A 15357-nucleotide genomic window follows, 5' to 3' on the forward strand; every position below is an offset into this window, starting at 1 on the left:
CGGGACCCACACGCGAGCTACCCCACAGGTCAGCGAGACCAGAACGACTCCGCCAAGTGAAAGAGAACCGAGGAGGGGCGGCAACTATTCATTGCAACAGTTTCGGGATTCGATCCGGCGCCCAGATCGTCCAGGAGCGAAATTGAACGGCCGGAAATCCATCAAGCCAACGCAACGAACTTCCGGATTCGACTGAACTCTGAAGACGCCCGGTAGAGCATGTCTCTCTTATTTCTTGATGTGGCTACTTTCTCTATAGTTCCTCGCACTCGATCATAAAAGGACCAAAACCAAGTATATAAAGTGTGCACAGACAGTTGTATGCGACTAGTGTCTAGTGACGACAATAGCACAATAATTATAGGGTTTGTTTCCTAGGAGCCCGAATGAAAAAACTTACTGATTAATATAACATTGAAGTTCTTCATGGTCAAGAGCAAGAGGCACGTATTCGGGTACATATGGCCACGATTGCATGTCACACTAGCTGTTAGGGCGCACCCTCGGTGCGCCTCCTGAGTGGCATCTGGGCGGTGCCAGATAGAGGAGCGCCCCTTCTAGCTTCCTTTTTGCTAATTTTGGTTGTACATGTACGTGCAAGCTCCTTACATTTAAACCACTTTGTATGCACTTTTTCAGAATATAATTTTTTTCATACAGATATAGGAATATCTGCAGCAAGAACAAGAGACTGGAAGTGGTGTTCTAGTATTGTAGTGTGAGTAAAATCATAAGACCTCATACTGTCTTTCATTATTACATATTTTGTCGAAGACTTGGTACTGGTGCTCCTTCAGCAATGGCGAACTTGCCTATCCTCCGCCTGTCTCCCAGCGTGACCTCTAAGGTTGATGTCCACACGTCGGGGACGACCTCTTCGAGGAGGATGCGGGCACCGGGGACGACCTCCTCCGGGCACGGCTAGACCTCTAAGCTTCTATCATTTGGTACAAAAATAAATAAATATAGTCTGGTCTAAGTTTACAGCAGGATCATGACATCATGGTATGCTAGGCAGCTACATATAACCATGAACAACCTTTCAATATTAACTTTTTATGAAGCAAACAGACAGTACAACCCCAGACTCCAATGTCAGCAAGAAATTAGAAGTAAAAAGGCAATGTTACACTTCAAATCACAGAGTAAGAACAATGAGTTATTGATAAAATTACAACTAAACTAAGAAATGCAGGTTAGTAATGAGAACCCTAACCAGCAAGGGAAACAGTCAGTTTCGCACATTCTAACTTGCAGTCTAGAAATTAAGATTTCTCAGAGAAAGAACGAAAGAGAGACAATGGATAGAGACAATGGATGGAACACTACCCATAGTGAATCGAAGTATAAGGGGGAAGGCCATCCAGATGCATATTAGCCAGGGTTGCCTTGCCTTCATGCTGGCACCGAGGGGCGATACAGAACGTCTTATATTTTGATACAGAGGCAGTACAGAAGATCAACGAATCAGAGCAAAACAGAGGAACTGGAAGCACACAATGTAACCAAAAATACTGAAAGGCAAGCAAGCTTTACCAAAAATAGGGCTGCTCTTTTACCTGCCCACAAAAAAATGCCATTTCGTTCAATATAATTAGGGGTGTCTGTCAGTACGATACTACGATCTCATGTTTGAACTACATTTTTTTATTCACTGAATTTGTAGAACACTTGCGAGTTAGTACCTAGAAAATAAATATTTTTCTACCTCAAATTTGCAGATCAATATCCATGCCTAAATTAAGGTTTTTCTTTATGAAGATTTGTGCTGCTCTAACGTTCCTCAGTTCCCATGTTATATTATCATTAATTCCAAGTAGGAATGAGGACAAACCTTGAGCAAGGATGTGGGGCTGAGCTCCTGCCTGACGTGTTCCTACAGAGATGTAGGAAAAGGCGAGCACCTAGCAAGGCATGCCCCTGAGCTGCCGCCCGTAGGTCACAACCCTGCGGCTGGCACCGATGCGTCGGCACCCTAACTTCTGAAATGAAACAGAGGATCAATGGATTAGTACCAAAAATAACTGAATATAGTTTGCGTTGATCCAGTTTGACGTAGTACTATTTACAGCGAGTCATTCAAAATAAGTAATACACTGGCTAGGAAAAGACAAGACTACCCACTTGAGGCAGAGAAATAGTAAACAACATTAACTTACAACAAGGCAAACTGGATCTTGGCTCTAAATACTCGGTTAAATAAGGAAAAATTGTGAGGAGCTACTGCTATTCAAAGATGCAGTTGTTTAAAACCTATATTAAACAGTTTAGTGTCTAAGAGAAAAATTACCCAAGCGACAAACTTACGGTATCAATCCCAAGAGTTCTTTTATGCACACACATCAATCAAATGTTTGGCACTACTAAGAAAGGCTCCGGTGTTACATGCAACAGTAAGAAACTGCATAGGAAAGAACATAAACATACTCGAGCTTCAAGTATCCAACTCAACTGCGATGCAGACACCCTTTTAGGCATTGATCTTGTACAGAGCATATACTAAACAACATACAGAATCAGTAAGTAGTAACATGTCACAGTCCTAAACATAAATAGATGGCAAAGATGATGGCACAAATTACTTTATACGTCGAGCAGCCCTATCCTGGAAAGATGAATCCACGGCAAGGATGCCATAGACTGACACACAGAGCCCAAGATTCGCAACCACCTGCAGTGCAAGTCCAAATACAGATTGGTAAATCCTGTACAAGCTGCAAACAAAAATGTCTAACCATGATCTGTTGAACAAGCCAACCAATGCATAATTTAAAATTGTTCTAGTTCTTATGACGGACATGGCATTCTGTTAATAATATTTTCAGTAATCCATGTAAACCATTGCTCAGTTCTTTGGAAAAAAACATTACATTGCGGTGTGATCAAAATATATTTTGGCAGCACTATTTTGTCTTTTGAATCCATACGAACATTGCCATCAGCTGTGTTCATAAACGGCTGGTATTCCTCTGGACTGAATAATGTTGTGATTAAGCAGAATTAAATAAGCAATTTCTTAGGTAGAAACATTGTGCGCGCAGAAAAGAGATATCAAATTCATTACAAGTAGAAAAGAAATCTTTACCTTGAGTAAGATATTAAGCCAAACATGTGGTGTGCAAATCTGCAAACAACTGCTACCTCCACCAAGGCTTAACCCATATTAGCAAAAGAAATTGCATCCCAAGAAAATGAATAACTTCACAACTACATCTCAGACCAAGATTAATCCATCAAACAATCAAACAATATATATAAATAGGAGTTAGTAATTGCCTAACTGGACATTGTATTTGAGGTTAAAATGGAATACAATGTACTGCCAGAGTGCCAGTATACACAAAGAAATAAGGCACTGACAATTCATGGCTGAAACTGAAGTGTCAATTATTACTTTATTATACAACCACTCACTCCAAGATGGGGCTTTGCATAGAGGTGAAACCAACACCAGACCAAGAACCCTTCCCTCTACTTTGTCTAGGATAATATATAAAGCAAATTGTTAGCCAAAGTCAAATAGCAAGCTTTAATACCTAATCGTGCAAACACGTACTGCAAAGAAGATAAGCATATAGGCACCGGCGGTGACACCCATGCACATCACAGACCCTAAACTGCAAGAGAAATGACACAATAACATCAGAGAACTCCTTTAGGCACCAACAGAATACAAAAAAAGGAAGCCAATTATTACCTGAAGAAATCAAGAACATCCGCCAACTGATACGCGAGCTTATCAACATATAGCTCATGTACATCTGATGGAATTGGAGCTGCTCCCAACTGTAAGACAACAGATGCCATGAAAGACAAACATGTAAGAACTGGAGGTAATAGGGACAGAATAGTAAATGACTATGTTAAATATGGAGGAACATATGATGATGACTGACCTCATGGCATTGAGGAGTAATATGGTAAATACAAACATTGTGAAGCAACAGGAATGCAACCTGTGAGCAGAAGAACAATCCTTGGAAGCAGGACATGTCTACCAAACAGGAATACAACACATGAGCTACCTTGTTATAGCAAAATTTATAACAGCAACCACGAAGAAAACGATATCACTTCATCTTCTTCTCCTTACACAGAGAAGGATACAGATCCGTATCCGGAGATGAGCACAAGACACCCATCTGGTCCTTGATCGACTCACGAACAAAAGTGAGCCCATAAATAGGAGGTACAAAAAGAAAGGGAACAGAGTGTGAGTCCGAGGAACCACATAATGAGCAGTTCAAAAAAAGAAAGAGCCACGAATCGATTCTCACCTGATAGCTTGATTGTTCACAAGGGCCATAGCACAAAATCAAATCCATGAGTATGTATGCATGGACTTTAGCCATAAATATGTGGACAAAAATTAAGCACCGGCTAGAACCACAAAAAATCAAAATAAAACATGACATCGAGAGCACATCTTGCCACGACATAACAACAAACAGGCTATAAGCAGATTAACATCAACAACAAACCAACGAACAACATCACACCAACAACCACCTATACAGTCGCACATGACCAAGTGGCCAACGTGAATGGGAGATGACAGCCATCTCATTCATAAAGCAGAAGAGACCGGAAACACACGAGGCAACGACACTGAGAAACACAGACTTCACACAAAAAAGTACCAGAGAATCTTTATTAATACCCAGCTAGCACATATCACCAATTTGATCAACACAAAAAGGGTTGTTAGGAATCTCACAACCTGCTTATTCCTTTTCCAGTACTAAGCAAGCTACCAGAGTTGGCTTACTGTACTTACCACATGTGCGCACACTGCTATTCTGGGCAGGCACCAAAATAATTACAAGATCAGGTCTAAATACAGGACTTCCTTCCTTGGCATGCACCAAACTGGGGAACACCACGGCCATATCATTAATTTTTGTGGGTCGTTTATTTTTCTCTCGGTACCAACACTAACCTGATTCTTACTGGACAAATAAAAATTACACAGAAAATAAATCTAACAAATCCTGCACCGTAGGCCGATGCTAAATACTGTGTAACCAGCTGATTAATTCCTTCAGGAACCAAACGGATGTAGCTTTACTCCAACGATCTATTTCAATTAGGCTCATCGGTTCTTGCTTGCAAAAAAAAGGGTCTGTGCTGAAATTCAACCCAACTGAGAGCCCTACCAGTAGCACAATCAGCATGGTGATGGCGCTCGTATGAAATCGGTAGCCAACAAGGGAAAACTTGATCGACCCCCCCAAAAAAAGACGCCTGTGTTGGGAGCGATACCTGACTGCAGGAGAAATTCTTTCGACGCCGACACAACAGTCACGAACACGGAGGACCCGCAGCAGGCGGACGCGGCAACAACCGGAAGGAGGGATAGCCGATGAAGGACACACGTGACACCTGGAGCTGAAACATGGAGGAAATAAATTGGAGGCGGCGGCTCAGATGTACGGCTTGGCGTCGCCGGAACCCACAACCAGAAGCAGCGCCAGTTCCCCGCCACGCGGTTCCCAGACACCTCACCGGCGCACTCGACGCCGCGGAGGCTGTCCGAGCCCAGGCCTCCTTGCCGGCGGCGTCGCGGCGCGGACGGGAAGCCTGGCCCCGCGAGGACGCTGCCACGGTCGGGGGCGCGGGTATGCGCCAAGCGCCGACCCTCCTCATCGCCGCCGTTTTCCGTGAGGTAGGGGTGAAGGGGAAGCAGTGGCAGCGGCGGTGAGGCAGAGGAGAAACGAGAAGAGGAGAGGTTGCGTGTGGGGATGGAGAGAGCGTGGAGTGCGGGGTTGGGCCGCGTGTGTGAGGCCTTCTTTACTGCGCCCATCAGAAATTATCGAGCGACAAAACAGTGCCCTCGCCAGCCCCTGATGCCCACGTGGACACACGCTCGTTGCTCGGTTCTTTACTGCGCCCATCAAGAGATAAGAGAAGGATATTCCACCGAGCCTTCTCAGAGCTCAGCAACTCTCGGCCGTCGGATCGTTTCCTTTGATGTGTTTTCGTCGGTTGGATCAAGATCTGGAGGAACCTGGGCCGTCGGATCTGGAGCTGGCACTGCTGAAATGAATAGTAATGACAGTAAAATGTAAATATCATGCCCCCACCAGGGCATTTTGGTCATTTCGCGTGGTGGGAGTATAAAAGGGGGGCGCTCCGGCGGAGACCTAGCCGCCTCCTCCTCTCTCCCTTCCTCCCGCAGCCGCCTCCCTCCCTCCTTCCCGCGCGCCTCCTCTCCTCCCCCCGCCTCCCGCAGCCACATCGCCGCCGCCGCCACCCGCCTTCCCACGCCGTCGGCGGCCAGATCCACCGCAACAAAGCCCCCTCCTCCCTCCCCAACGACGATGAGCAGCAGCGGGGGGGGAGGACGAGGAGCACGGCGGCGGCGGCAGCGGGGAGGAGCAGCAGCAGGGCAAGGCGGCGTGCTGCGCCGTCCCGCGTCTCCTCTCCTCCGACCACGCCGCCGTGCTGCGCGACGGCGACTGGGCGTCCCCGTCATCTCCTTCACCCTCCATCGCGGCAGCCTGCTCTCCTGTCCATCTCCATCGCTGCGGAGGAGGAGATCCAGGCGGAGCGCTCCGCTATCTCCATCGCCGCGGCCCGCCCTCCTGTCCGCGTCTCCCGCGGCTGCTCCTCTGGCAGGAGGAGCAGCCCGAAGCCTGCCTCTACAGCAGCAGCAGCGGAATCACATCCCGCAGGCACCAAAAGGCGGTCGGAAGGAGGCGAGCGGCCACCACCGACACACTCGCCGCTGACGCCGGCGGCGACGAACGGATCCTGGCCGTCCCCGTCTCCTTCACATCAGATCCGTCAAGGTCCAGCAGATGACATCATGGGTGGCGTGCGGATGGGCACGGAGCCACGGACGCACACCTTTATGGCGACCCCAACGCCGCCGCCGTCTCGGCGCTCCTCGCATCCCGCTCCGACGGCGACAAGTTCGACGCGCTGAAACACCTCCTCGCCCTCATCGCGCAAGACCTTGACGTCTCCTACCTCTTCCCGCAAGTCCGCCCCCTTCCTCTCTTCTTGTCTTGTCTCACCCGGATTCCGGTGACTGAATTGCGTGCGTGTGTGCTTGCTGTGCATGCGGTCAAGAACATGGTGGCGCAGCCGCTTGAGCTGAAGACGCTCGTCCCGTCTACCTCTACCCCTGCCTGTTCCACTACGCCGAGAGGTAAGCTCAGGCCCTTCCTCCCATTTGCACTCCTCTCTGCCTGTCATAAGTCGTGTACTGTAATATTTAATCAATGTAAAATGCAGATTTTCAGAAATAACAAAGGTTGAGAGAATCATATTTAGGGCATCTCCAGCCGCGCCCCCAACAGGCCCTCCCCAGGCGATTTTGCCGCGTCGGCGCCAAAAAAATGGCCCAGTCGCGCCCCCAGAAACCCATTTTTCGCCGGCTCGGGTCAAAACTGGTGCCGGCAGACCCAGGCTGAACCCGGCGCCCTGGGGGGCGCTTGGGGAGCCGGCACAAGCGAAAAAGGCGCGTGGGCCCGCCCTGGCGGCGACCCGAGGGCCTTTTCCCGCCGCTTCTTGACGCTTTTCCCTTGCATCTCCTTCGCTCGCTCGCCTTCCTCCTGCCATTCCCTCCCTTTCTCCCGCCAAACCCCCTTCAGCTCGCCTTCCAGTCGCCGCCATGCCGCCGAAGAAGTACGCCATGCCGCGCGCGACGGCAACCACGACTGGCACCGTGGCCCATCCAAAGAAGAGGAAGCCGAGGGCGCCGCCATCGAAGCCACCGGGCATGTCGAACGCCGTGTGGAGGGTGGAAGTTCAGCGACGCGACGCAGTCACCACCGACCGGCGGAACAGGGCCATTGCCAAGAAGGCCCGCGACAACGCGGCGCGTGCGGCGGCGTCTTCCTCATCGATCGACCACACGGGGATGATGAATCCACCTGTCGTCAGCCACGCCCAGTACGCGCCCTGTGGACAGCAAGGCGTTGGATCTCCATGGGGATCATCGTCGCCCGGCTACGCCGACGGCGACGCGCACGGGGGGTTCAACCCAAACGTGACCTTCCCCCATGGCCACCCCGCGACGCGCACACCCTCGCCCGCCTTCGTCGGCGTGCAGTACCCTCCATACAACTACTCGCCGCCCGCCGCCTACGCGACCACACCGACGCCCCATCTCCGCCGTGGGCCGCTGCCCTTCTCGCACCTCGGCGACACGGACGACACAGGAGCCGACATGGACGACATCATCGCGACAGGATCGACCGCGGCCGCCGCGTCTCCCGGGTTCGCAACCCAGGACGAGGTAGTGGATCTCAGCGGCGACATGGAGGCCGAGCTCGGCTACGTCTACGGCGAGGACGCGCACGAAGCGCAGGAACCCGAGGAGGAGGATGAGGACGAGGACGAGGACGAGGACAAGGAGGAGCCAGCTCCTGATCCGACGAAGGGGCGCCAGAAGAAGAAGCGGGCGGCTAGGACAGGCGAAGCGCGCATCAAGTGGACATCCAAGGAGGAGGAATGCCTCGCCGAAGCATGGAAAGTCGTCTGCCTCGACCCGACCATCGGCACGAACCAGAGCTTCGAGACGTACTGGGACCGCATCAAGGCCGAGTTCGACGAGCGGAAGCTCGTCGACCCGTACTTCAAAGGCGTCTACATGCAGCGCGGCTCCAAGGCGATGGCGAACCATTGGGGGCGTATCCAGTTGGCGTGCAACAAATGGCATGGAATCGTCGAGGAGGTCGCGGCTCGCCCAGAGAGCGGCGCCAGCGTTGAGGATCAGGTACGCACGCCGTTCGCCCGCATCTCTTCGTTGTCAACGCCCGCCGCCCGCCAACTGTTTGTTCCTCCGCGCAGCTGCTGCGTATGTTCACCATGTATCAGTGCGACAACCAAGACGCCGACTTCAAGCACATCCACGTCTACAAGCGCATTGACAAGTGTGAGAAGTGGGCGGAAGTCCGACGTACCCTCGACAAGGCCAAGGAGACATACAAGCCGGACGCGACGACTCCGGACGCGTCAGAGGGGCGGTCGGACGGCCACAAATTGGCAAAGAAGGGGAAAAACGCCGACGCGGCAACCGCGCGAGTGTAGGAGTCCATCGAGCATTGCCTCGCCGACGCCCAGGCCAGGGCCGTCCTACGTGAAGAGGAGACCGAGGCGCGGTGGTCGTCGCTGATGAAGAACAGCGCCATCAAGCTCGACCTGCTCCGGACGAACGTCGCCGTGAAGAAGAGGAACACCGATATGGCTTTTCTGATGGGCGGGGCGGACATGCTCCAGAGCAACGACGAGCAGCTCAGGGCGTGGTACATGGCGGAGCGCGGCCTCATCCTGAACCAGATGCAGACGGCAACGCCGACGACGCCGACGACGCAAGCTCCCGCGCCCACGACCACACGGACGCCAAGCCCGAACGACGCCTCTACATCGCCGCCCAGCAGTGCCGAAGCCGCGCCGACACAGCCCAACACCGAAGCAGCTCCGACACCGCCGAGCCCGCGCACACCGACTCCGCCAACGCCTGGAGCCGACCCCGCCGAGTGAATCATTGCGCACACGAACTTGCGGCGTGCGGCGCTCTGTTTTTTGTAACGCCAGACTACGTCCGATCGCCGGATTTGTAGCATCTTTTGAGAGCGGGAACGACCAAGTTTAAATTTCCCGCATCCTGAGGCCGGCGCTTGGGGGCGTGACTGGGAGCTAGGTCGCCCCCAGGGGCCGAACTAACGCCGGCACGCCCCCAGGCCGCTCTATTTAGGCGCCCTGGGGGGCCGAACGGCTGGAAATGCCCTTAGGCCTGAAACTTTTATCTTGCCAAAACTTCTGTGCATATAGCGTCTCTTTGAATTTTTTTTCTGCTTCTAGGAGATGATGAGGGTTCTGAACTTGATCACCATCAGCATAGCTAGACATGGTAGCTGGATTGATCATTGGATGAAGTATTCAGTTTCATTCTTAAGTGCTATGAGAAGAGGTGAACCAAATCGTCCATAGATAAAAGCTACGTTATCTGATTAGTTTAATTAAATGAATGTCATATTGATTTGCCTTTTGTTTGTTTGCCAAAGGCGACTAGTGGGGAAGTGGAATTGGACCAATTAGGTCCTACTGTGGTATGTGCCAGACTGAACCACCATGTATGCTTCCTTACAGGAAGTACTTGATCAATGCTACAAAATAAATTGCTTGATTGGATTTATTACAGAGAATAAGATAAGAATATTAGGGTTTAAAGCTACCCTTCTTGTGGATTGACTGATAAATCCATAAAATATTTTGGGAAAAAGTTAAATCCTTGTATGTTGTGTACTTGCAGTGTAATCTTTAAACCCTCAGTTGTACGGAAGTGATAGTACATTTCAGTTCTGTGTGTTGACCATTGGCATGATAGGTTGTTGAATCCATCGTGGTCCTGTCGCTTCTATAGAACTAGAGCATTCCCTTTCGTGCCTTGCATTTTTTTTGTTTTTTAACACAGAAGTGGTGATTATAGTGACAAGCTTGTGTTGGGGTTCATGTACGCTTATGCAGGAGGGTCGAGATTAGCGCTCATTCCCACCTTTGTTTTCAAATGAGCTTGGCTTTCAAACCTGCAAGGTTTAGAATTTCCTATTGAATTTACTTCTGTTTTTTGCCAGCCTCCATCCGCCAATTGGAAATAAGTTGAGGGAACTGTCATATTTTACCTCGGAGCATCTCTGATTGAACACTATTTACATCTAATTTGGTAGTCTGTGCTTTGCAGGAACTCGCTACTTCAATTCTTTATATTGTTTAATTAATTGGGTGTGACAATAGGTTGTACACTATAGACATTTGCCACTTACATCAGAGATTCTTCCTTCTAACCTACTCATCTCTACCTATATACAGCTAGCTACAATTTTGGTATTGGGGATAATTACTGGAGTAACGAATGCTTAATTCCTCTTTGTTCAATTGTGTGTTCTTAGTGTAGATGTATGTTCTTAGTGTAGAATATACCTTTGTCTAGAAGGGGCCACGTTTCTAATTTCTTCATTCTAATAATTATTGATTGGACATAGGTCACGTTTCTAATTCCTCTTCATTCTAATATTTTTTCAGTGCCTAACCGCAAAATAGTCTACACACTTTCTAGGATATCAGTTGTGTTTTGTATCTTTGAGTGGCTAATTTCAAACTGAAACCGAGATTGCTTTCTGCTTATAGGCTGCTTACTGCTTACAAGATTGAAATTTGAACATTTGTAGCTTCTAAAGTATGGTGGCACATTTGGATTAATTCCTGAACATAAACAAACATGATGATCTAGATCTAATAAAAATTCTGAATGCAACTGGAAAACATTTGTTCGTGCAATGACCATATAAATAAAATATGTTCTATCTCCGGTGCTCATGCCACAAGAAAAAACAAGGGTGGTCTTTTCAGAGAACTATAGCCGCAAGAAAAAACAGGTTGTGCTTAGTCATTGGCTATGGTCGTTGGTATGATGCACGCATTACACTGTGCATTGGTGATAAGGCTATTGTTCTCTTGAACTCGTAATATTGATCTCTTTTATTGAATGATGTAATGTTAACAGATAGCCATGCTAGAATCAACTTGGTTTATAATAGGTTCATATGCATGCATATATCTACGTATTTTCCTTTTTATCAAATTTTTGTGATGCTTACTGCAGTATTACACAAATGAATGTTGCTTTCTGATTGATTTATTCAAGGTGAATGCTTCCTTTGTCATGTTATTATCATGTGATGCTTATGAATAAACGAATGTGTTATACTAAAAATGTTCATCTGCATTCATGTCAATCTTAGCATTACTGAAAGAAAGAAACTATGTTTCGCCACTGTGCAATGTACTCTCTCTTTCTCTCACTGATTCTATCTAGAGAGCAGTCTATCGATAATCTTCAAGGCCAGCACTGCCACATGTTTCATGTTGTCGGTGTACAATATATTACCTGGTCATGTGAATTGCCTATGCAAGATATAATTATTGCTAGATTTAATTTGGTTGCTGCCATGCGCATGTCAGCATTTACCGATCTGCAAGTTTAAATCATGGCAATGTTCTATGCTCATCAAATCCACCCTTTGCAGGTATTCTTGGTAATGTTAAGGAGGTGTCGTCCAATACAGTTGGATTTATGACACATTCACTCCATCATAGAGACCCAAGATCCTTGACAAGCCATGCTAATCAGGTATCTCCTTTTTACTCCTGTAGATTTTGTTTCATACATCCTCTGTTTGCATTATAACTTGAAAATAGATAGGATGTGGTATGATTACAGCCTCCTTCTCTTATCTTGTGTGTGTGTGTTCTCAGGAGTCTTCTCTTCTCCATGGATGAACCTCGACAGGCAATAGTAAGCCATCTCAAGGGAGGGGATTCTCAAGTCTCCCCACTTCCAATCCATGGACGCCATCCACAAGGACCAAGATGACAACTACCCGGAAGGAAGGAGCCCACGCCCGACCCCGACGATGGTGGTTCTGTTTGTGCGTCGGCGTCGACCACAACCTCCCTCTCTGGTGAGTGTTCACTCATCTCCTACCTCTGGCTCCCTCTGTTTCTCTTGTGCTGCTCTAGGTAGGTAGTACCATATGCTCTGTTTCATGGCCATGTGTGGGTTATTTAGTCAATGCTTGATGTGCTTCTGTACTGAATCATTCAAACTTGCCATCTGCCGCCCCCCCCCCCCCCCCCCCCCCCCCCCCCCCCCGCCCAACTAGGAAACCAAACGGCGGCACCCTGTGACTTGCCTCATCTTTATCCGTAGCTAGGGAATGTACAGTTTCATAACTGTTGTCATAAACACATTTTCTCTCAGTGCCATGGTTGGAAGATTCATAGTTAAATAATTTGACAAAGTTATTATCTCTTTTTATTTGCCAATTGTCTACTTGTGCTAACTATATATGCTGTGCAAAAATAGTTCCAGGTAAATATGTTCTTGCAACAGACTTAAAAAAACGGTACTGCTAAAAATCAGTCGACTGAGACTTCGCGAAGTCTCAGTCGACGGGCCAACCGTCCGATCTTAAGCATCTCGTAGATTCGCGTTGGGGGCGTTTTTGTCCCTATTTCGGCCTGTCTAAGGCGTGGACTGGCCCACTTTGTTTTTTCCCGTCGAACCGATGATCCCATATGCGCGAGCGCTGCTGATGGGCTGGGGCTGGGCTGTGTTTTCAGTGCGGGTTGGTTTTTTTTGTTTTTTTCTCTGTCTTGTTGTTTGGGCCGCATTAAAGTGAAGAAGGGGAAGCGGCCACCCGTGATGATTAAGAAGAGGGTAACGAGCAGTCAGGTTTCATTCCACTTCGTCTCTCTCCATTCCCTCCGTCTCAAATCGGAAGAACTCATTTAAAAAAATCGGAAGAACTCCGCAGGGGGAGAAGAGAGGCCGAGCTCGAAGATTGGCGTGCTACTGCACGCCCAAAGAGAGAGGGATGGCCGGCGTTGCTGATGGAGCGAGTTTCCCCCCTACCATTCTTGTCCATCTTTTTCTTGTTTGTCTTGTTCTTGTTCGTGGTACACCGTAGATCTGAAGAGATTAGATTCGTTTTTTGTGTGGGTCAAGCGAAGATAAATAGCTTCAACTCTATAGTCGACTCCAGGATTTTTTTAGTTATTTTTTTGTGTCATTATTGTTCAAGCAGTCAATAGATTGGAGGTGTTTTTTCTGTGGTTCATGCGGATGTAAGGTTTGGGGTAGTTTTTCTAGTGCATCAAGAGTGGCCAGAGTGGGCGGCTGCTTTTGTTTTTTTGTTAGGTGATGTAGATGTAACGCCAAGTAAACTGCACTCTTTACTGTTTAATTTCAGTTAGGTTCAGTTAGTTTAGTTCTTTTTGATTCTTAGTCTGAAATTCATGTCTCCTACACTGTAGGAGTTCGTCACTGTGCCCATGTATCCAGTAGAGTAGATGGCATTTTGTATGTCCATATTCCCCCCTAACGCCTGTTTTTTTTTGTTTTGTATCAAATATGTGATTAGTAGTTTCAAGTAGAGAATCACCCTATAGTTTAGACCTTATTTTCTTAGGTTTGATTCTTTTGTGCATTGATGCACAATAGTCTCTCGCTCTCGTTCTCGCGTGTCTATCGGCAATGTCGGTGTGGTGGATTTTTGATGATGAAACCGGATTCTTTGCTTGTAGCTAGATTCACTTACCTCGATAAATAAAGCCCCGTTTTTATGTGTCATCTTTTTTGTCATTCGGATATTTTGCTGCGTCTTTTGAGGTTCTTTCCAGTAAAGATTATTTTACAACCAGTAGCACTAAATTTCTTAGTATAGACTGAGATGAAGTGTATTTCTCTGCTGGATTGTACTGGAAGTAGTTTTTTATCAACATGTTTTTTCTATGCTTGTAGGTGCATATAGAGAAATTTTTACACCGCTCCGTACATCCTCTGTACAGAGAGTATAGTGCACTTTTTTTACACCCTCTGTTCATGAGTAGGTGACAAGAGAGATATGTGTTTAGGATTTTTTGCGAAGTTGAACATTCCTTTTTGTTTTTTAGTATATAAACCTCTGCTAGTTATCCTTTTCTTTGGACATTTTTTTTCTTCTTGTTTTTTATCTAGTGAGTGCTATCACTTATACTGTTCTTAACTGGGATATTTTTGATGTCTCAAGAAGTGCTTCTCTCATATCCCCTCATACACATTACTGAAACCATTAGTAGGAGTGATTCAATCGCTTGTTTTGTTTTATTCTAGTCGAGAGTAGTAGGTCGAAGAATATGACTATTGCTGAAACATTACTTTCGCGAAATCAGTTCCATGTTTTTTGAGGATTATCTCTGAACTCAAATCCCCTCATATGTATTACTGGACCATCACTAGGAGTTGTATAGCCCTTCTGTTTGTTTTACTTAGGTTTTTCGCTGAAATCTTTTCTCTCGAAACAAGAGAGATTTTTTATTACTGCATGTATTAGCAGTAGTGTGGTATGTTTTTTTTTATTTCTCATAATCCCTATCTAATCTGCAGCATGTTTTTTTCTGAAATCTTTTCTTTTTGTAAACAGGAGATATTACTGCTGAAATCTATCACTAGGGAGTGGGTTGTTTATTTTTTATTTTTTTTGCTTTGACACTTTCAGAAGCATGTTCAAATCTATCTTTTTTTGCGTAATCAAAAAGAGAATGATTTAATGAAAGTAAGTTTCTAGCGGCAGCATGTTTTATTTTTTTCGCCCTAAAAACCATATGAAATTAGTGCATTGTTAATTTTTTCTTTTGTATATGAATTAATATGGTCTTTTGATAGATTCGTCGTCTTTTTTATCTCCACATCGCAAATGTATATATGTTTCTTTTTTTCATCAGCGGCGACGCCAATGATATATTATCGTTATGTCGAAATCCTTTTTCTTCGGAAGCATACAAGTTTTTTTTGCACTAAAAATA

The 15357-nt window shown here is 47.0% G+C and overlaps 1 protein-coding gene across 32 annotated transcripts; it reads right to left on the reverse strand.

Moving 5' to 3' along the window:
• Positions 1 to 626: 626 nt before the first annotated feature.
• On the reverse strand, positions 627 to 5795 carry LOC125538998 (protein NDL3-like). Of its 32 annotated transcripts, none has more exons than XR_007296611.1 (10): positions 4094 to 5794; positions 3897 to 3994; positions 3698 to 3786; positions 3537 to 3617; positions 3086 to 3137; positions 2583 to 2671; positions 2428 to 2499; positions 1835 to 1982; positions 1330 to 1427; positions 627 to 921 (listed from the first exon to the last, which is right to left on the reverse strand). XR_007296611.1 is itself a non-coding variant. In XM_048702354.1 (9 exons), the coding sequence occupies exons 1-8, from the start codon at positions 4437 to 4439 to the stop codon at positions 2448 to 2450; spliced, it is 678 nt and encodes a 225-aa protein (XP_048558311.1). In that variant the 5' UTR covers positions 4440 to 5795; the 3' UTR covers positions 1020 to 1982; positions 2428 to 2447. The 32 variants fall into 32 exon arrangements, 9 of the variants coding, with proteins under 9 accessions (XP_048558311.1, XP_048558304.1, XP_048558303.1 ...); XR_007296605.1 differs by having other exon boundaries at positions 627 to 937; XR_007296612.1 differs by lacking the exon at positions 2428 to 2499 and having other exon boundaries at positions 627 to 937.
• Between the last annotated feature and the right edge of the window lie 9562 nt (positions 5796 to 15357).

Source organism: Triticum urartu, chromosome 2 (genome assembly GCF_003073215.2).
Source record: "Triticum urartu cultivar G1812 chromosome 2, Tu2.1, whole genome shotgun sequence".
Lineage (NCBI taxonomy): Eukaryota > Viridiplantae > Streptophyta > Magnoliopsida > Poales > Poaceae > Triticum > Triticum urartu.

Bases quoted from the DNA above. Each gene is read 5' to 3' on its own strand.
- LOC125538998 (XM_048702346.1), bottom strand. From the start codon at position 4,439: ATGTCGTGGCAAGATGTGCTCTCGATGTCATGTTTTATTTTGATTTTT. The intron at 3,995-4,093 runs GTAAGGAGAAGA...CCTGTTTGGTAG, and splicing joins GGATCTGTATCCTTCTCTGT to ACATGTCCTGCTTCCAAGGA. The intron at 3,787-3,896 runs GTCAGTCATCAT...GTTGTCTTACAG, and splicing joins TTACTCCTCAATGCCATGAG to TTGGGAGCAGCTCCAATTCC.